The sequence below is a fragment of the Cnephaeus nilssonii genome (assembly GCF_951640355.1).
Source record: "Cnephaeus nilssonii genome assembly, chromosome: 11".
In the NCBI taxonomy this organism is placed as follows: domain Eukaryota; kingdom Metazoa; phylum Chordata; class Mammalia; order Chiroptera; family Vespertilionidae; genus Cnephaeus; species Cnephaeus nilssonii.
Window position 1 is genome coordinate 93488137 of NC_137082.1, and position 14654 is coordinate 93502790.

Here is a 14654-nt window from a genome sequence, read left to right on the forward strand (position 1 = left end):
CCAGCCCCCCACCCCAGGTCCACCGGGTCCCTCGAAGGGTCCCTTCAGTGCCCGCCTGGCCTCCTGGGGTCCAGGTTTTGAGCCAACCTCACCCCCTCAGCGCACCCAGCACGGCCCCAGCACGCCCGAGGGACTGTCCCCCGCGACCGCCCCGGGACTGTCTGCCCTCCACCCCCCGGCCCAGACCACACGCCGCAGCTGTGCCTCGAGCACGCTCCCTCGTTCTCACCGGACGCCCAGCGCCACCACCAGCCACGCTCCTTGTCCGCAGGCCCAGCCTCCCTGTGTGCTCATCCCCTGGCCCGAGCTCACCGCCCGCCACAGCATCAAAACCGTCCTCAATGTGTACCAACACACGCTGTCCCCACGCCCAGGGCCACCGCACGGCGAGAAAGGCCGCATCGCCACCCTCCCACAGCCCGGCGCCTGGGGCTCCCCCAGCGCCCACGCCTCCCAGGGTGCTCTGGGGGCGCCTTCTCCGGGGAGTCCCTCATGATCGGCATCTCCAACAACCACACCTCCCAGCCGGCCCACCACTGCTCACACGCTGACGACGCTGAAACTCGTATTTGCATTTCCGACTCTGCTGGACACTCCATTCGATGGCACAGGACACCCCACGCTCAGCAGGGGCAGAGCCGGGCCTGTCGTCACGCACACACACACGCACACACGCACAAGCACACACGTGTACATGCATGCACACACGCACGCACACACACTACCTCGTCCCCTCCACAACTGCTTCCACACGAACTGCCCCATTGTCCACCTCACTTCTCAAGTCAGAAATGAGACTCACTCGCCGCTTCCCGCCTTTCCCCATTCCCACTGCCTACTGCCACCTCCCCAACAGGTCTCCTCACATCTCATCCCAAAGCGGTCGATCGGGACGAAGAGATCACACGTCCCAGGACCCTAAATTATTTAAACACACTCCACAGCTTCTCTGTACTCGTTACTACTTATCATGGGTACCCACAGAGTTTTGTTCAATAAGAAACATCCAATTTAGAAATATTTACAAAGAACAATACCCCACACAGAAAACATGGAAACACTGATAATGGTGCCACGGGCAACAGCCACAGAGACAGGGTCAGGGGGACAGGGAGGAGGCAGTGTCGGGGGGACAGGGAGGAGGCAGTGTTGGGGGGACAGGAAGGAGGCAGTGTTGGGGGGACAGGAAGGAGGCAGTGTCGGGGGACAGGAAGGAGGCAGTGTCGGGGGGACAGGAAGGAGACAGTGTTGGGGGGACAGGAAGGAGACAGTGTTGGGGGGACAGGAAGGAGGCAGTGTCGGGGGACAGGAAGGAGGCAGTGTCGGGGGACAGGAAGGGGACAGTGTCGGGGGACAGGAAGGAGGCAGTGTTGGGGACAGGAAGGGGGCAGTGTCGGGGGACAGGGAGGAGACAGTGTCGGGGGACAGGAAGGAGACAGTGTTGGGGGGACAGGAAGGAGGCAGTGTCGGGGGACAGGAAGGAGGCAGTGTCGGGGGACAGGAAGGGGACAGTGTCGGGGGACAGGAAGGAGGCAGTGTTGGGGACAGGAAGGGGGCAGTGTCGGGGGACAGGGAGGGGGCAGTGTCGGGGGACAGGAAGGAGGCAGTGTCGGGGGACAGGAAGGGGACAGTGTTGGGGGACAGGGAGGAGACAGTGTTGGGGGACAGGAAGGAGGCAGTGTCGGGGACAGGAAGGGGCAGTGTCGGGGACAGGAAGGGGGCAGTGTCGGGGGACAGGAAGGAGACAGTGTTGGGGGGACAGGAAGGAGGCAGTGTTGGGGGACAGGAAGGGGGCAGTGTTGGGGGACAGGAAGGGGACAGTGTCGGGGGACAGGAAGGGGGCAGTGTTGGGGGACAGGAAGGAGGCAGTATCGGGGGGACAGGAAGGGGGCAGTGTTGGGGGACAGGAAGGAGGCAGTGTTGGGGGACAGGAAGAAGGCAGTGTAAACAGCTTCCGGTCAGACCTGAGCAGGAGGACAGCCCGGGCGGGACGGGGTGGGACAGGGTGTCAGTCCTTATTCTGTGGGTGGAGCGTCCTCCTGGGACACAGCTCACATGAATATGAAGCAGCTGTGCCCGTGAGCATGTTCATTTCTATTTTATCTGCAAGAACCTCTCACCATGAGCAACACTCGGACCCTGGCAACAGCTACCGCTAAGCTGACGGAGGAGGCGCCCTCGTGCCCGGCCTGGAGGAGCTGACCCCGACCTCCACGCACACGGCGCTTCCTTCTCTCGCTCTCCACGGGGTCTCCGTGGCCTCCTCCCGACCAACAGCGTTTCCGTGCTGATTGTGAAACGAATGTGAACGCGGAGCCCCTGTAAGAGGTCAGAGCTGCATCCCCGAGGCGCGGCCGGGCACCTCACTCCTCAGCCTTCGACGCTTCTCCCGTCCTCGCCACGTCTACCGTCCGCCTGTCTGAGAAGACCTCCGCGGGGAGGACACAGCATCATCCTAACACCTGTCTCCCGCCGGCCCACAAGCTGCAGGTTCACCGCCGGCACCTGCTCACACAGCCTTCCCTGGAGCACCTGCTCATGAGGTGCAAGCTACCGCGGAGACTCCTGGAAGCCCAGCTGCAAGTGGTGAGCACAGGCCCAGTGCTGACCAGACAGCAGGGTGGGGCAGGCCTGGGGGGAAGGGCAGGGGGAGGGGAGAGGGTGGTGCCAACCTGGGGGGCAGAATGGAGGGGGGAGGGAGGTGCAGACCTGGGGGGAGGGGCAGGGTGAAGGGGGGAGGGTGTTGTAGGCCTAGGGGGGCAGGATGGAGGGGGGAGGGGTGCAAGCCTGGGGGGAGGGGCATGACAGAGGGGGGAGGGTGGGGCAGGCCTGGGGGGGCAGGATGGAGGGGGAAGGGGGTACAGGCCTGGGGGGAGGGGCAGGATGGAGGGGTAAAAGGTGGAAATGGGGGACATCTGTAATACTGTCAACAATAAAAATACAAGTTAAAAAATATATAAAATAAAAGCCATTAAGATGCTGACCGCCTTTATGAGAAGGCGGCTCCGGGGACAGGACGCCTGGGTCAGGGGATGGGCCGCCTGCATGTCCCCGCTGGGTGTCCCTTTAGCGCCAAGAGACCAAGGCTCCTGGAGCCGCCGTGTGCGTGCCACAGGCCGGCTTTTCTCCGGTCTGAGCGCTGGCGCGTGGTCCCTGGCGTTCGGAAGCGCACGTCAGTACCTCCCCACGAGGCTCTCGGGGTTCGTCCTGAACGCGAGCCCTCGCCCTCGGGGGCTCCGTCCTCGGGACTCCAGCCGGTCCGTGGACACCATTCTGGGTCCCCCTCGTCTTTGTAAGGAAACGTGTTCGCCCGGCTCAGCCAGAGGAGGTCAGTAATGCAGCCCTCCCGACACCCTGCCTTTAACCGCACCGCAACCCCGTCTGCCTTTAGCAGAGAATTCCGAAACCCTCAGGGTCCACGGGACACAGCACCCGACGGACGGAACCAGCTCTGACAGACGCGCCCGCTGCTGCCCGCCCGGCGGCTGGACGTCCTCCAGCACCGAGAGGCGGCTGGTCGATTCCCACTCAGGCACACGCCCAGGCTGTGCGGCTCCAGCCCCCGTGGGGGGTGTTTCTCTCTTTCTCTCTCTCTCTCTCTCTCTCTCTCTCTCTCTCTCTCTCTCTCTCTCTCTCTCTCCCTCCCTTGAAGCTCCCTTCCTTTCTCTCTAAAAATCAATTTAAAATTCTTAAAAACAAAAAGGAATTACAATACATTTTGCCATTTTCTCCATTTCTCGGGGTTTGGAAAAACAGACAGAAATAAAAACAATGAGAAATGCCAGGAAAAGGTGGTTCTCACATCCACCCCCAAACCCCCGCCCCACACACACACACACACACACCCGCCCCCGTGCACTCTGCCGGTGAAGCGTGTGATTCGTCTGTGAGCCCACGCCAACTGCCCTCAGGACACGGACTGACAGGTAAGGGGGTGAAATTGGGAACAACGTTAACATTTCTTCTCAGATTTCCATTTCCAAGTCGAGGACGGTCCGCTCATGGGCCTGCGGAGCCTGCAGGGGGGCAGGGGAGGCAGCAAGGCAAGGGTCACTGAGGACGACAAATCGACAAATCGAGCGTCTGGCCTTCGAAATGGGAACCCAGACCCGTCTTTCCGGAAGGACCGGGCGTTTGGGATTCTTTCAGCTGCGTCTCGGCCGGCCGCACTCGTGGACAACCCGACCGTCGACCATCGTTTCTTCCTGCTGCTGAGGGGAGGCCGGGAGGCTTGGGGCTGGAGGCCCGGGAATGGGACACGGCTCAGGAACCGCCCATCTGGGCAGAGGACTGTGGGGGACGAAGAGGAGTCCTGGCTCCTCGTGAGCCCAGAGCCGCGGTAAATGGGGGACCCTGAGAGCAGGCACCAGGCACCTGAGATCTAGGAAAAGACCCCAGAGCCGACCCGCCCCCGGACCCACCGCAGGCGGCACAGAGCGTCACCCTGGGGAGCACGCAGAGGGAGGGGCGGCCGCGGCTGCTCTGGGCTCCCCGGGTCACTGAATCCCAGACGCCTCAGCGGGTGCAGCCAGAGACACGGAGGCCGGATGGCTCACGGCCCACAGGAGCCAAGGTGAGCTCCTGAGCCGCCGAGGAGCCGCGCGCCCCGCGGTGAACGGGAGGCCCGGTTCACGCTGCCCCGAGCTCTGCTTTGGCGACGCCTGTGCAAGGAGCACGAGGGAGATGGTCCCGGAGGAGCCGGCGCTGCAGACACCCCGCAACGCGCACCTTTGCGTTCACATCCCCGGGGGGCGGGGGGGGGCGGGAGGGAGGGGAGGCGCGGGAGGCCACACGTGAACCAGAAAAGCTCCTGAGATGGACGGCCCGGGCTGACGTTCAGCCCACGTTCCCGGGGAAGGTGCCCGTGGAAATGCCAGAGCGTATCGGAGGGCGAATCCCATCTGTCCGCACACCTGAGTGCCAGCCACGGGCAACCTGGCTCACAGGCGGCACTGTGCCCGCCGCCTTCCCACCGGCCTCACCCTCACCCCCCTGCCTGCGGGCGCCCTCTGGGCCGCCTCTCCCCTCGGGCCGACACTGGCTGTTTCCTCTACCCGACCTTCACCTGGTGAAGCCCCACACACTCTTTTCTTGTTAAATATATTTTTATTGGTTTCAGAGAGGAAGGGAGAGGGAGACAGAAACATCCATGGTAAGAGGGAATCACTGTTCGGCTGCCTCCTGCACGCCCCTTCCTGGGGATGGAGCCCGCAACCCGGGCATAAGCCCCGATCGGGAATCGAACCGTGACCTCCTGGTTCAGAGGTCGATGCTCAACCACTGAGCCACACTGGCCGGCCTACCCACGCTTCCTGTATCATCTGAGAATCCCTTCCTCCAAGACACTAACCCTTCCAACTCCAATTCCACGCCTCTCCTGGAGACCCGGGGCACCCTACGCGCCCACAGTCTGGCGCATCTGTGCGAGGCAGACTAGTCCCGTGGTCAGCAAACTGCGGCTCGCGAGCCACATGCGGCTCTTTGGCCCCTTGAGTGTGGCTCTTCCACAAAATACCACGGCCTGGGCGAGTCTATGTTGAAGAAGTGGCGTTAGAAGAAGTTTAAGTTTAAAAAATTTGGCTCTCCAAAGAAATTTCAATCGTTGTACTGTTGGTATTTGGCTTTGTTGACTAATGAGTTTGCCGACCACGGGCCTAGTCCGACCTGGCTCCAGGGGCGTAGTCCTCGTGACGGAAGGGGGTGCGGACGGGCACCATCCGAGGTCCCACGGGCTCTCTGGGCAGAGTCAGCCCGGAGCTGCCGTCCGACCACACTGTCCTCGGGAGCACGCAGGTCACGACCTCGTGGGCTCGGCGTCGGGCACCTGTAGTTCAGGTCTATGATCCCCCACAGCTCAGGGCTGGATCTCAACGCCTCCGGCTCACAGGGACCTCGGGGAGACACTGCCCTCTCAGGGGTTCCTTCTAGGGCACCAGAGGGAGGGCATCGCCAGCAAGAGCCGGAAGGAATGCCGCCTGACGCGGGCACGGAGGGGGCGCCCCGGGAAGGGGAGGAGCCCCAACGCCCACCTTTGCAGTTGATGTCGGCCACGGCCTCCTTCTTCCCCACGGTCTCCAGCAGCCTCCTCACCTCGGCGGCGTGGCCGTTCCGGGCGTGATGCAGGAGCTGCTGCTCGGCCTCCGTGTTCATCGCTGCAGTGAAAACAGCACAGCAGGGGGTTGATGGGGGAAAGGAGACACGTGTACTACGATTTGTAAAACTTTAAACAATAAAATTAAATTTAAAAAATAAAAAATAAAAAGCACAGCGCTCTCACCTAAGGACCTGAGGCGCTCCAGACAGCACCTGCCGACGGGTTAGCATAGGGTCAGCGCCCCGGCGACAGGGTCAGCGCCAGGGGACAGGGTCAGCGCCCGGCGACAGGGTTAGCACAGGGTCAGCGCCCCGGGGACAGGGTCAGCGCCTGGCGACAGGGTTAGCACAGGGTCAGCGCCCGGGGACAGGGTCAGCGCCCGGGGACAGGGTCAGCGCCCGGCGACAGGGTTAGCACAGGGTCAGCGCCCCGGGGACAGGGTCAGCGCCCGGCGACAGGGTTAGCACAGGGTCAGCGCCCCGGGGACAGGGTCAGCACAGGGTCAGCGCCCGGCGACAGGGTCAGCGCCCCGGGGACAGGGTCAGCACAGGGTCAGCGCCCGGCGACAGGGTCAGCGCCCCGGGGACAGGGTCAGCGCCCCGGGGACAGGGTCAGCGCCCGGGGACAGGATCAGCGCCTCGGGGACAGGGTCAGCGCCCGGGGACAGGGTCAGCGCCCGGGGACAGGGTCAGCACAGGGTCAGCGCCCGGCGACAGGGTCAGCGCCCCGGGGACAGGGTCAGCGCCCCGGGGACAGGGTCAGCGCCCGGGGACAGGATCAGCGCCTCGGGGACAGGGTCAGCGCCCGGGGACAGGGTCAGCACAGGGTCAGCGCCCGGCGACAGGGTCAGCGCCCCGGGGACAGGGTCAGCGCCCCGGGGACAGGGTCAGCGCCCGGGGACAGGATCAGCGCCTCGGGGACAGGGTCAGCGCCCCGGCGGCAGGGTTAGCACAGGGTCAGCACCCGGGGACAGGGTCAGCGCCCGGGGACAGGGTCAGCGCCCCGGGGACAGGGTCAGCGCCCCGGGGACAGGGTCAGCGCCTCGGGGACAGGGTCAGCGCCTCGGGGACAGGGTCAGCGCCCCGGCGGCAGGGTTAGCACGGGGTCAGCGCCCGGGGACAGGGTCAGCGCCCGGGGACAGGGTCAGCGCCTCGGGGACAGGGTCAGCGCCCCGGCGGCAGGGTTAGTACAGGGTCAGCGCCCGGGGACAGGGTCAGCGCCCGTGGACAGGGTCAGCGCCCGGTGACAGGGTCAGCGCCCGGCGACAGGGTCAGCACAGGGTCAGCGCCCGGGGACAGGGTCAGCACAGGGTCAGCGTCCCGGCGACAGGGTCAGCGCCCGGGGACAGGGTCAGCGCCCCGGCGGCAGGGTTAGCACAGGGTCAGCGCCCGGCGACAGGGTCAGCACCCGGCGGGGTCCGGAGGCGGGAGAGTCGCCCCAGGTGGACGCCCAGGCAGGCCACGTCCCTGCTCGTGGGGCTGATGAGCCGAGGATAAGTATTCTTACAATTTTGTTCAAAATGTTGGTTTTTTAAAATCCTTTTGATTTCCAAATATAAGGAGACATCCGCATTGCCCCCCAGGCTCCTTCACCAGCTCAGAGACGGCGGATGAGGGGCAGGTTCACAGCGTGCTCCCGGGACCTCACAGACCACCGCTCACACCGGGAGGCGTCTGTCCACCGAGAACGCCGGGCATTAAAGGGCCTGCAGCGCGGCAGGAGTGACCGTCATCGGGAGCTAACCGCGGGCGGACACCTGTCCTCGCCCCAGGGCGGAGATCAAACCTCTCAAGGACAAGACGCACCACATCAGAGACAGGCAGCGCCCGTCACCAACAGGTCTGCGTGCCCACACACGCTGGGCTCTGCTGTCTTCCCTGTTGGCTAATGTTAGTGATGCGTGTTATGCTTGCTCTGTGGGCTTCTCTCAAAGCTATGGGTACAGCCCAACTGCTAAAAACTGCCGAAGGTGCGTAAGGTCACTTTTGTATTATCGGTAATACTCTTCATACGGTTTCTCTTTTGAAACTTAAAGAGAAATGCTATTGCCAAAAAAAGGAAAGCTGTACATACAAACACATAGACATATATATGAATTTTAAAGAAGTTAAAAAGAAATAGTTTACCCTAATAAGTTGGTTATTTCTGAATGAATAAAAGAGACAAACTAAGAAGAACACTGTATACTTGGAATTCGAATAGAGGAAAAATTAAATGCATTTATAAACAAACACATATATGGTACAAATTAAATCTTAAAAACATTTTTAAAAATCTATAATGTGCTTTGTTAGCACGACATTCCAAAGCAGCTAGCTGCTCAATGGTGTGGGGATTTTCCAATATTATATTCTGTTAATATGAGGGAAATATTAAAAATTAAAGTAGTTATGTAAAAACAGCAAGAAAATACATTTTGCTCTCAGTCATATTAGCTCCTAGCAAACAAACAGTAACTTCTCTAAAATAGGTATATATGTATATATGTATACACACACGTAACGTACACACACATGTATATATAAAACTATGACATTGGTGTTAACAAAAAAATAATGCGTTTTTGTTTTAGAAATTGCACACTAGTATTCAGATTCATATTTAACACGGATTTCAGAGATGAAGGAACTGAGAAGTACAAAGATAAAGTCACTTGCTGAGTATTGTATGCCAGTAAAGCTACAACCAGAATCTACAACTTTTAAACGGGGTGAAATAACAGCCATGCTCTCTATTTCATAAAACTCAAATCAGCCTCTAAAGTTAAATGCGGGGGGCGGGGTGGGCTAGAGGGCGTCAATGCGGGGAACAGGGGACATATATAATATTTTCAACGATAAAGGTTTTTTTCAAAAAATAAAATTAAATGCCACTGATCCTAGTAAATGTTCATGTGTGAGCATTGAGGAAGATGGGACTCTGAATTATAATCTCGTTTTAAGAAGCTTTATTTACTAACTGAAATGAGATAGCCAAAACATAGCAATTTAAGGACAACCACAGCAAATTGTAAAGTCTATTTTAGGAAACACTCATTCCTTCTTTTAAAAATAAAATAAACAAATTGAAAATCATTTAATTTTTATTCAGTGAAACTTTTACTCTCATTCCTCAGGGCGAGGAGTCGGTGCCCAGACAAAGGGCACCATCTCCCACGGCTCCACTTGGCGGCTCCACGCACAGGGTGCAACTTCAATGTTTATCCAAACTGGTGAAGATTAAGTAATGTCATGGCTGTGCTTTAGCCTTACATTGCTACGCATTTTATCTGCTCCCACAACCTAGAGCGAACCCTCAGACGCACCTGATTTGAATTTCAACCTGATTCTGAAAGCTGTCAACTACGGTTTCAAAACAGGCTGGAGCCATCGCAGCCGAGGCAGAGAAGTCCGCCGTTAGATACGTCCAGCTTTAGATTCTAAAAACTCTAACAAGAAAGGTGAATGTCACCTTTCAATGACAAAATTCCTTAAACTTTAGACCAAATGTACTTAAATGCTTCCTTCCCATTCTGATTTCCCATTTAAAATTGTCTTCCAAACTAATGTCGAATACTGACCAGTTGCCCTCCATAAATCCAGAAGTTTCTCTTTAAAGGAAAACTTTAAAGTACAAACATGTGGTTACTTTCTGTCATCATATGATAGGAAATGTACGGTTAAGGAGTGCTTTCACTACACAGCCATTTCCTATTGGTCAGCCGATGACTCCGAGAACTCAGATACAGTACGTGACCTAATGTAACCTCTTACTAAGGGCATTAAACAATTTCTCATACTTGCCCACCGTCTTAGTGCGTGAGGTCAGGTAAGGAAAAATCCAACATTTTAGGAATCAAGAACACCCTCTAATTATATGGCATTATGATCATCAACATATCCTGTACAGAATTTATAACAGTATCTTTTTTTTTAATTGATTTCAGAGAGGGAGAGACAGAAACATCAATGATGAGAGAGAATCATCAATCCAATGCTTCCTGCACACTCCCTACTGGGGATCGAGCCTGCAACCCGGGCATGTCCTGGCTCGAAATCTAACCGTGATCTCCCGGATCATAGGTCGACCCTTAACCACTGAGCGCCCCCAGACGGGCAACAGTATCTTTTTTGACACCTCACTAATGAATGCTGGTGAGCTGATATAAGCTGACCTCTTTCTACAACAGGAGTTACTAGTCACCAATCAAGTTCTGATTACCATCAGTTTTGGCTTGAAAAAAACCGACAAGGTTCCTAAGCACTTCAGATCTCTCACACACACTCGCTGCCTTACTCTCTCTCCTCCATGTGCTGTTAGTTAAGCTGATTTCTACCTTCTACTGACCACTTTTCTCAGTGAATATATATAATATACAAAACTCACCTCCTATTAATATCTAGAGGCAAGAAATTGCCACAACAGCCGAAACCGGTTTGGCTCAGTGGATAGAGCGTCAGCCTGCGGACTGAAAGGTCCCGGGTTTGATTCCGGTCAAGGGCATGGACCTTGGTTGCGGGCACATCCCCAGTGGGGGGTGTGCAGGAGGCAGCTGATCGATGTTTCTCTCTCATCGATGTTTCTAACTATCTCTCTCTCTGTAAAAAATCAATAAAATATATTAAAAAAAAAAAAGAAAGAAAGAAAGAAATTGCCACAACAGCCCTAGCTGATTTGGCTCAGTGGATAGAGCAACCTTCTGCAGACTGAAGGGTCCCGGGTTCGATTCCGGTCAAGGGCACTTGCCCAGGTTGCGGGCTTGATCCCTAGTAGGAGGCAGCCTATCAATGATTCCTTCTCATCATTGATGTTTCTCTCTCTCTCTCTCTCTCTCTCTCTCCGTCTCCCTTCCTCTCTGAAATCAATAAATATATATATGTATTTTAATACACTCGCCACAACAGAGTTCCGACCTAAAAACCTGCTACAGATGGCGCTGGCAGGTTCTCGGTGGTTAGAGCATCCGGCCTCCGACCAAAGGGTCTCGGGTTCGGTTCCGGGCACGGACCTCGGCTGCAGGTTCAATCCCTGGCCCCGTCAGACAACCAATCGATGTGTCTCTCCCCCTCTCTTCCTCTAAAAAACAACAATCGATGGGAAAAACATCCTCACTCCTTGGGCAAAGATTTAAAAATCTGCTACAGATGTATCTCTAAGTAAAACAAAGACACAAGGAGAAACTTTTAAACGTATTTACTAGACACCGCACCATGTCATCCTCCAAAGAATGGCTGCATTCGTCATGGTTGGTCCTAACAAGGTGTCATTTCTCTGTCCGCGGCGGAGCGGGGAGCGCTGTTCAGAGGTGGCATCTGCTGCTCTGAATGCAACAATCCCTGCCATCGGCTGCCTCCGAGACACCCCGAGTTCTGGTGCTGAGGGGTCCCCTGAAGAGCGGGCGCTGGCAAAACCCTGTCCTGAGACACAACTGCTTCCGATGGGTCTCAGCCGCCTGCAGCCCGGACCCGCCTGCAGCCCCGGACCCGCCTGCAGCCCCGGACCCGGACCCGGACCCGCCTGCAGCCCGGACCCGGACCCGCCTGCAGCCCGGACCCGGACCCGCCTGCAGCCCCGGACCCGGACCCGGACCCGCTTGCAGCCCCGGACCCGCCTGCAGCCCGGACCCGGACCCGCCTGCAGCCCCGGACCCGCCTGCAGCCCGGACCGGTTACTATCTAAACTGGGGGTGGAGTCCACAGCTTAGAACCGGGAGACGACAAGAGAGTGGTCTCGGCGCGATTCGGAACCGCTCTGCAATGACCACCTGCTCTTGACATTTTCAGCTGGGGGTTCGGAAAGGACACCTCCCACGCGGGCTGAAAAGGGACTGGGTCCCGGTCAGGCCCACGCGGTCGCCCGCACAGCCACGCAGCCAAGCGCTGCCCGCGCCGCTCCCACCCGTGTCCGGAGGCGCCGCCCGCCGTGCCCAGGCCGTTTCCAGAGAAAACCGATCACGGTGTCCACGCGGGTTGAACCCTTACAACGACCCACGTCAGCCCAGAGCTCCCTTTGCACCTCCAGGCAGCTCCTCTCACCACGCCCCGCCCACTCCCCCGGAGTCCGCGCCGGCGGGGAGTCCGCGCCCAAACCGAGACCACGAGCCGAGGCCCGCGCACCCCCGGCCGGGACCGCCCCGCCCCGCTCCGCCCCGCGGGCAGCTGCCGCCGCTCGGGCTTCCTTCGCCCCCGGCTCCGCGCCGGCCCACTGGCCCCGCCGCTCTCCGCGGTCACGTGAGCAGCGCGTGACTTCCCCCGCGAGCCCACCCCCCACGGGACTGGGAAGCTCAGCCCGCGACGCGCCGTCCGAGTCCCGGGAGCGCGGCGGGCCGGGCGGGGGGCGGCGGCCACACATGCCAACACCTCGCCAAGTAGCAACCAACTTCCACCGGCGCGCGCAGACCTCCCGGGCACCGGGCACCGGGCAGAGTGCAGCCCGCGCGCGGGAGGCGGCCGCGCAAACTGACCTAGGCGGCCACCCGGCTCCCGGGCTCCCGGAACCAGGACCGAGACCGCAGGCTCCCCGTCCGCTCGCCCTGCGTCGATGAAGCGGAGGTCACTCGGCGCGCACTGCCCCGGACCCGGCGTGGGAACCCTGCGGGGCGCGAGGGGGCAGAACACGTCCCGCGAGGCGTGGCTCCGCCCTCCGCGCCGCCCGCTCCACCGCCGCGCGCGCCGGGGTTCTGGGCGCCCGATCGGGCGGCACGTGACCGGCTCGCGGGCCCAGCGGAGCGCGCGAGGCCCCAGGCCCCGCCCCCGGGCCGCTCCAGCCCCGCCCCCGGGTCACTCCAACCCCGCCTCCAGCGCCGCACGCCCCGCCTCCAGCGCCGCACGCCCCGCCCCCGGCCCGCTCCAGTCCCGCCCCCCGGCCGCTCCAGCCCCGCCCCCGGCCCGCTCCAGTCCCGCCCCCGGACCGCTCCAGCCCCGCCCCCGGGCCTCTCCAGCCCCGCCCCCGGGCCGCTCCAGCCCCGCCCCCGGGCCGCTCCAGCCCCGCCCCCGGACCGCTCCAGCCCCGCCCCCGGGCCGCTCCCGTCTGCCCACGGCTGAGAGGAGGGGCAAAGCCTTCAGGCTCCTCCCACCACACCCCGACCCAGAAAGAAGGGGGACCCCACCCCGAGGCCGCGGAGGAGCGGTGGCCGGGAGAGGAAGGCCCCACTGAAGCAAATATAAAGGCTGAGCTGGTCTCTGGAAGGTTGTCACTGAGCAAATGCATCGCCCGGCTGCCCGGCTGCTTTCTGCTCGGGCCGCCGCCTTCCCCCGGGACCCGCGGAGCCCTCCGCGCCGCCCTAGGCGCTTGGAGAGATGTGGCCACAGAGTCTCCGCCCTCCGTGCCCGCCGCCTTCCCGCGTCCACCCTGCAGCCTCGGCACCGGGTCGTGGGGGAGTTGGTCTGTGTGCGCAGGCTTCAGCGCTGGTATCATTACAACTTTTAAACACGTGCATAAGAGAGAAACTAAGCATATGGACACTTGCTCAACTTTCCAGTGTACTTAATGGAAAACTTTGTAATGAAAATTTAACAAACAGGTATCATTTTATAAATATTTTTTATTGATTTCAGAGAGGAAGGGAGAAACATCAATGATGAAGCATTGATCGGCCGCCTCCTGCATGCCCCCTACTGGGGACGGAACCCACAACCCAGGCACGTGCTGTTGACCAGAATGGACCCCAGGACCCTTCAGTCTGCAGGCGGGCGCTGTCACTGAACCAAACCAGCCAGGGCACCAAACAGGTACCATCTTTCAGGGACTAGTTTTACAGTCCGTTTAAGTCTAGAAACATACTGAGAACATACAGGCCAGCTGGTCGGCGATGGGTCACGTGGCAGACCTCCCAGCGTGAGTGGGGAAGGCCAGCAGCCCCGCTAGGCCCTCAGCCAGCGTCTTCTTATCAATAAACAGCAGGGGGCGCTCACCAGCACAGTCCCTCAGGGCTGTTTTCTCCTGAGAGCCAAAAAGAAAGTTGACTATTGAAATAGTTTTCCATATGACTCCACTAAAGCTTCCATTCTCACTGATAATTGACTAAATTCTCTCTCTCTCTCTCTCCTCTCCTGCAAAGAGCAAGTTTATCCACTGGAGGTCTACCTCAAGCATGAAACACAGCCAAAACCGTCCTTTAAACCATTGGAGAATATATTTGGGACGACTCTATGCCCTTCTTGATCTTTGTACGTGAAAGCAGGTCCTGGCCAACAGGAGGTTGGAGGTGTCAGGAGGTGAACATGATTCCCACGAAGAGAAGTCCCAAGCCTGACAGGATCACTATGTGAACAACGTCAACGGAGCCCCTTTCGGACGGAGCTGGGCGGCCAGGCCTGGGGACGCCCTGCACAGCTTCCACCTCAGCTGGGGGACTGTCCAACAGGGCAGAATGCCACAGTTCCATCCAATTATCCTATATAATAAAAGGGTAATATGCAAATAGACCAAATAGAAGAACAACCAAACAACCAATCAAAGTGTAATATGCTAATGATGCTAAAGCTGCTCAACTGCTTGATATGACATGCACTGACCACCAGAGGGCAGACAGTCAACTGGTTGACCAGTCGCTATGACGTGCACTGACCACCAGGGGGCA

At 59.0% G+C, this 14654-nt stretch overlaps 1 protein-coding gene across 2 annotated transcripts in view; it reads right to left on the bottom strand.

Moving 5' to 3' along the window:
* The window catches only part of OSBPL1A (oxysterol binding protein like 1A), a 107390-nt gene extending 94608 nt beyond the window's left edge, over positions 1 to 12782 (bottom strand). For both annotated transcript variants that reach the window (XM_079784237.1, XM_079784236.1), the window contains exons 1-2: positions 12537 to 12782; positions 6030 to 6152 (exon numbers count right to left, since the gene is read on the bottom strand). In XM_079784237.1, the coding sequence (XP_079640363.1) occupies positions 6030 to 6150 (121 nt within the window). In that variant the 5' untranslated portion in view covers positions 6151 to 6152; positions 12537 to 12782. The remainder of the gene's footprint in view (positions 1 to 6029; positions 6153 to 12536) is intronic.
* Positions 12783 to 14654: the final 1872 nt, after the last annotated feature.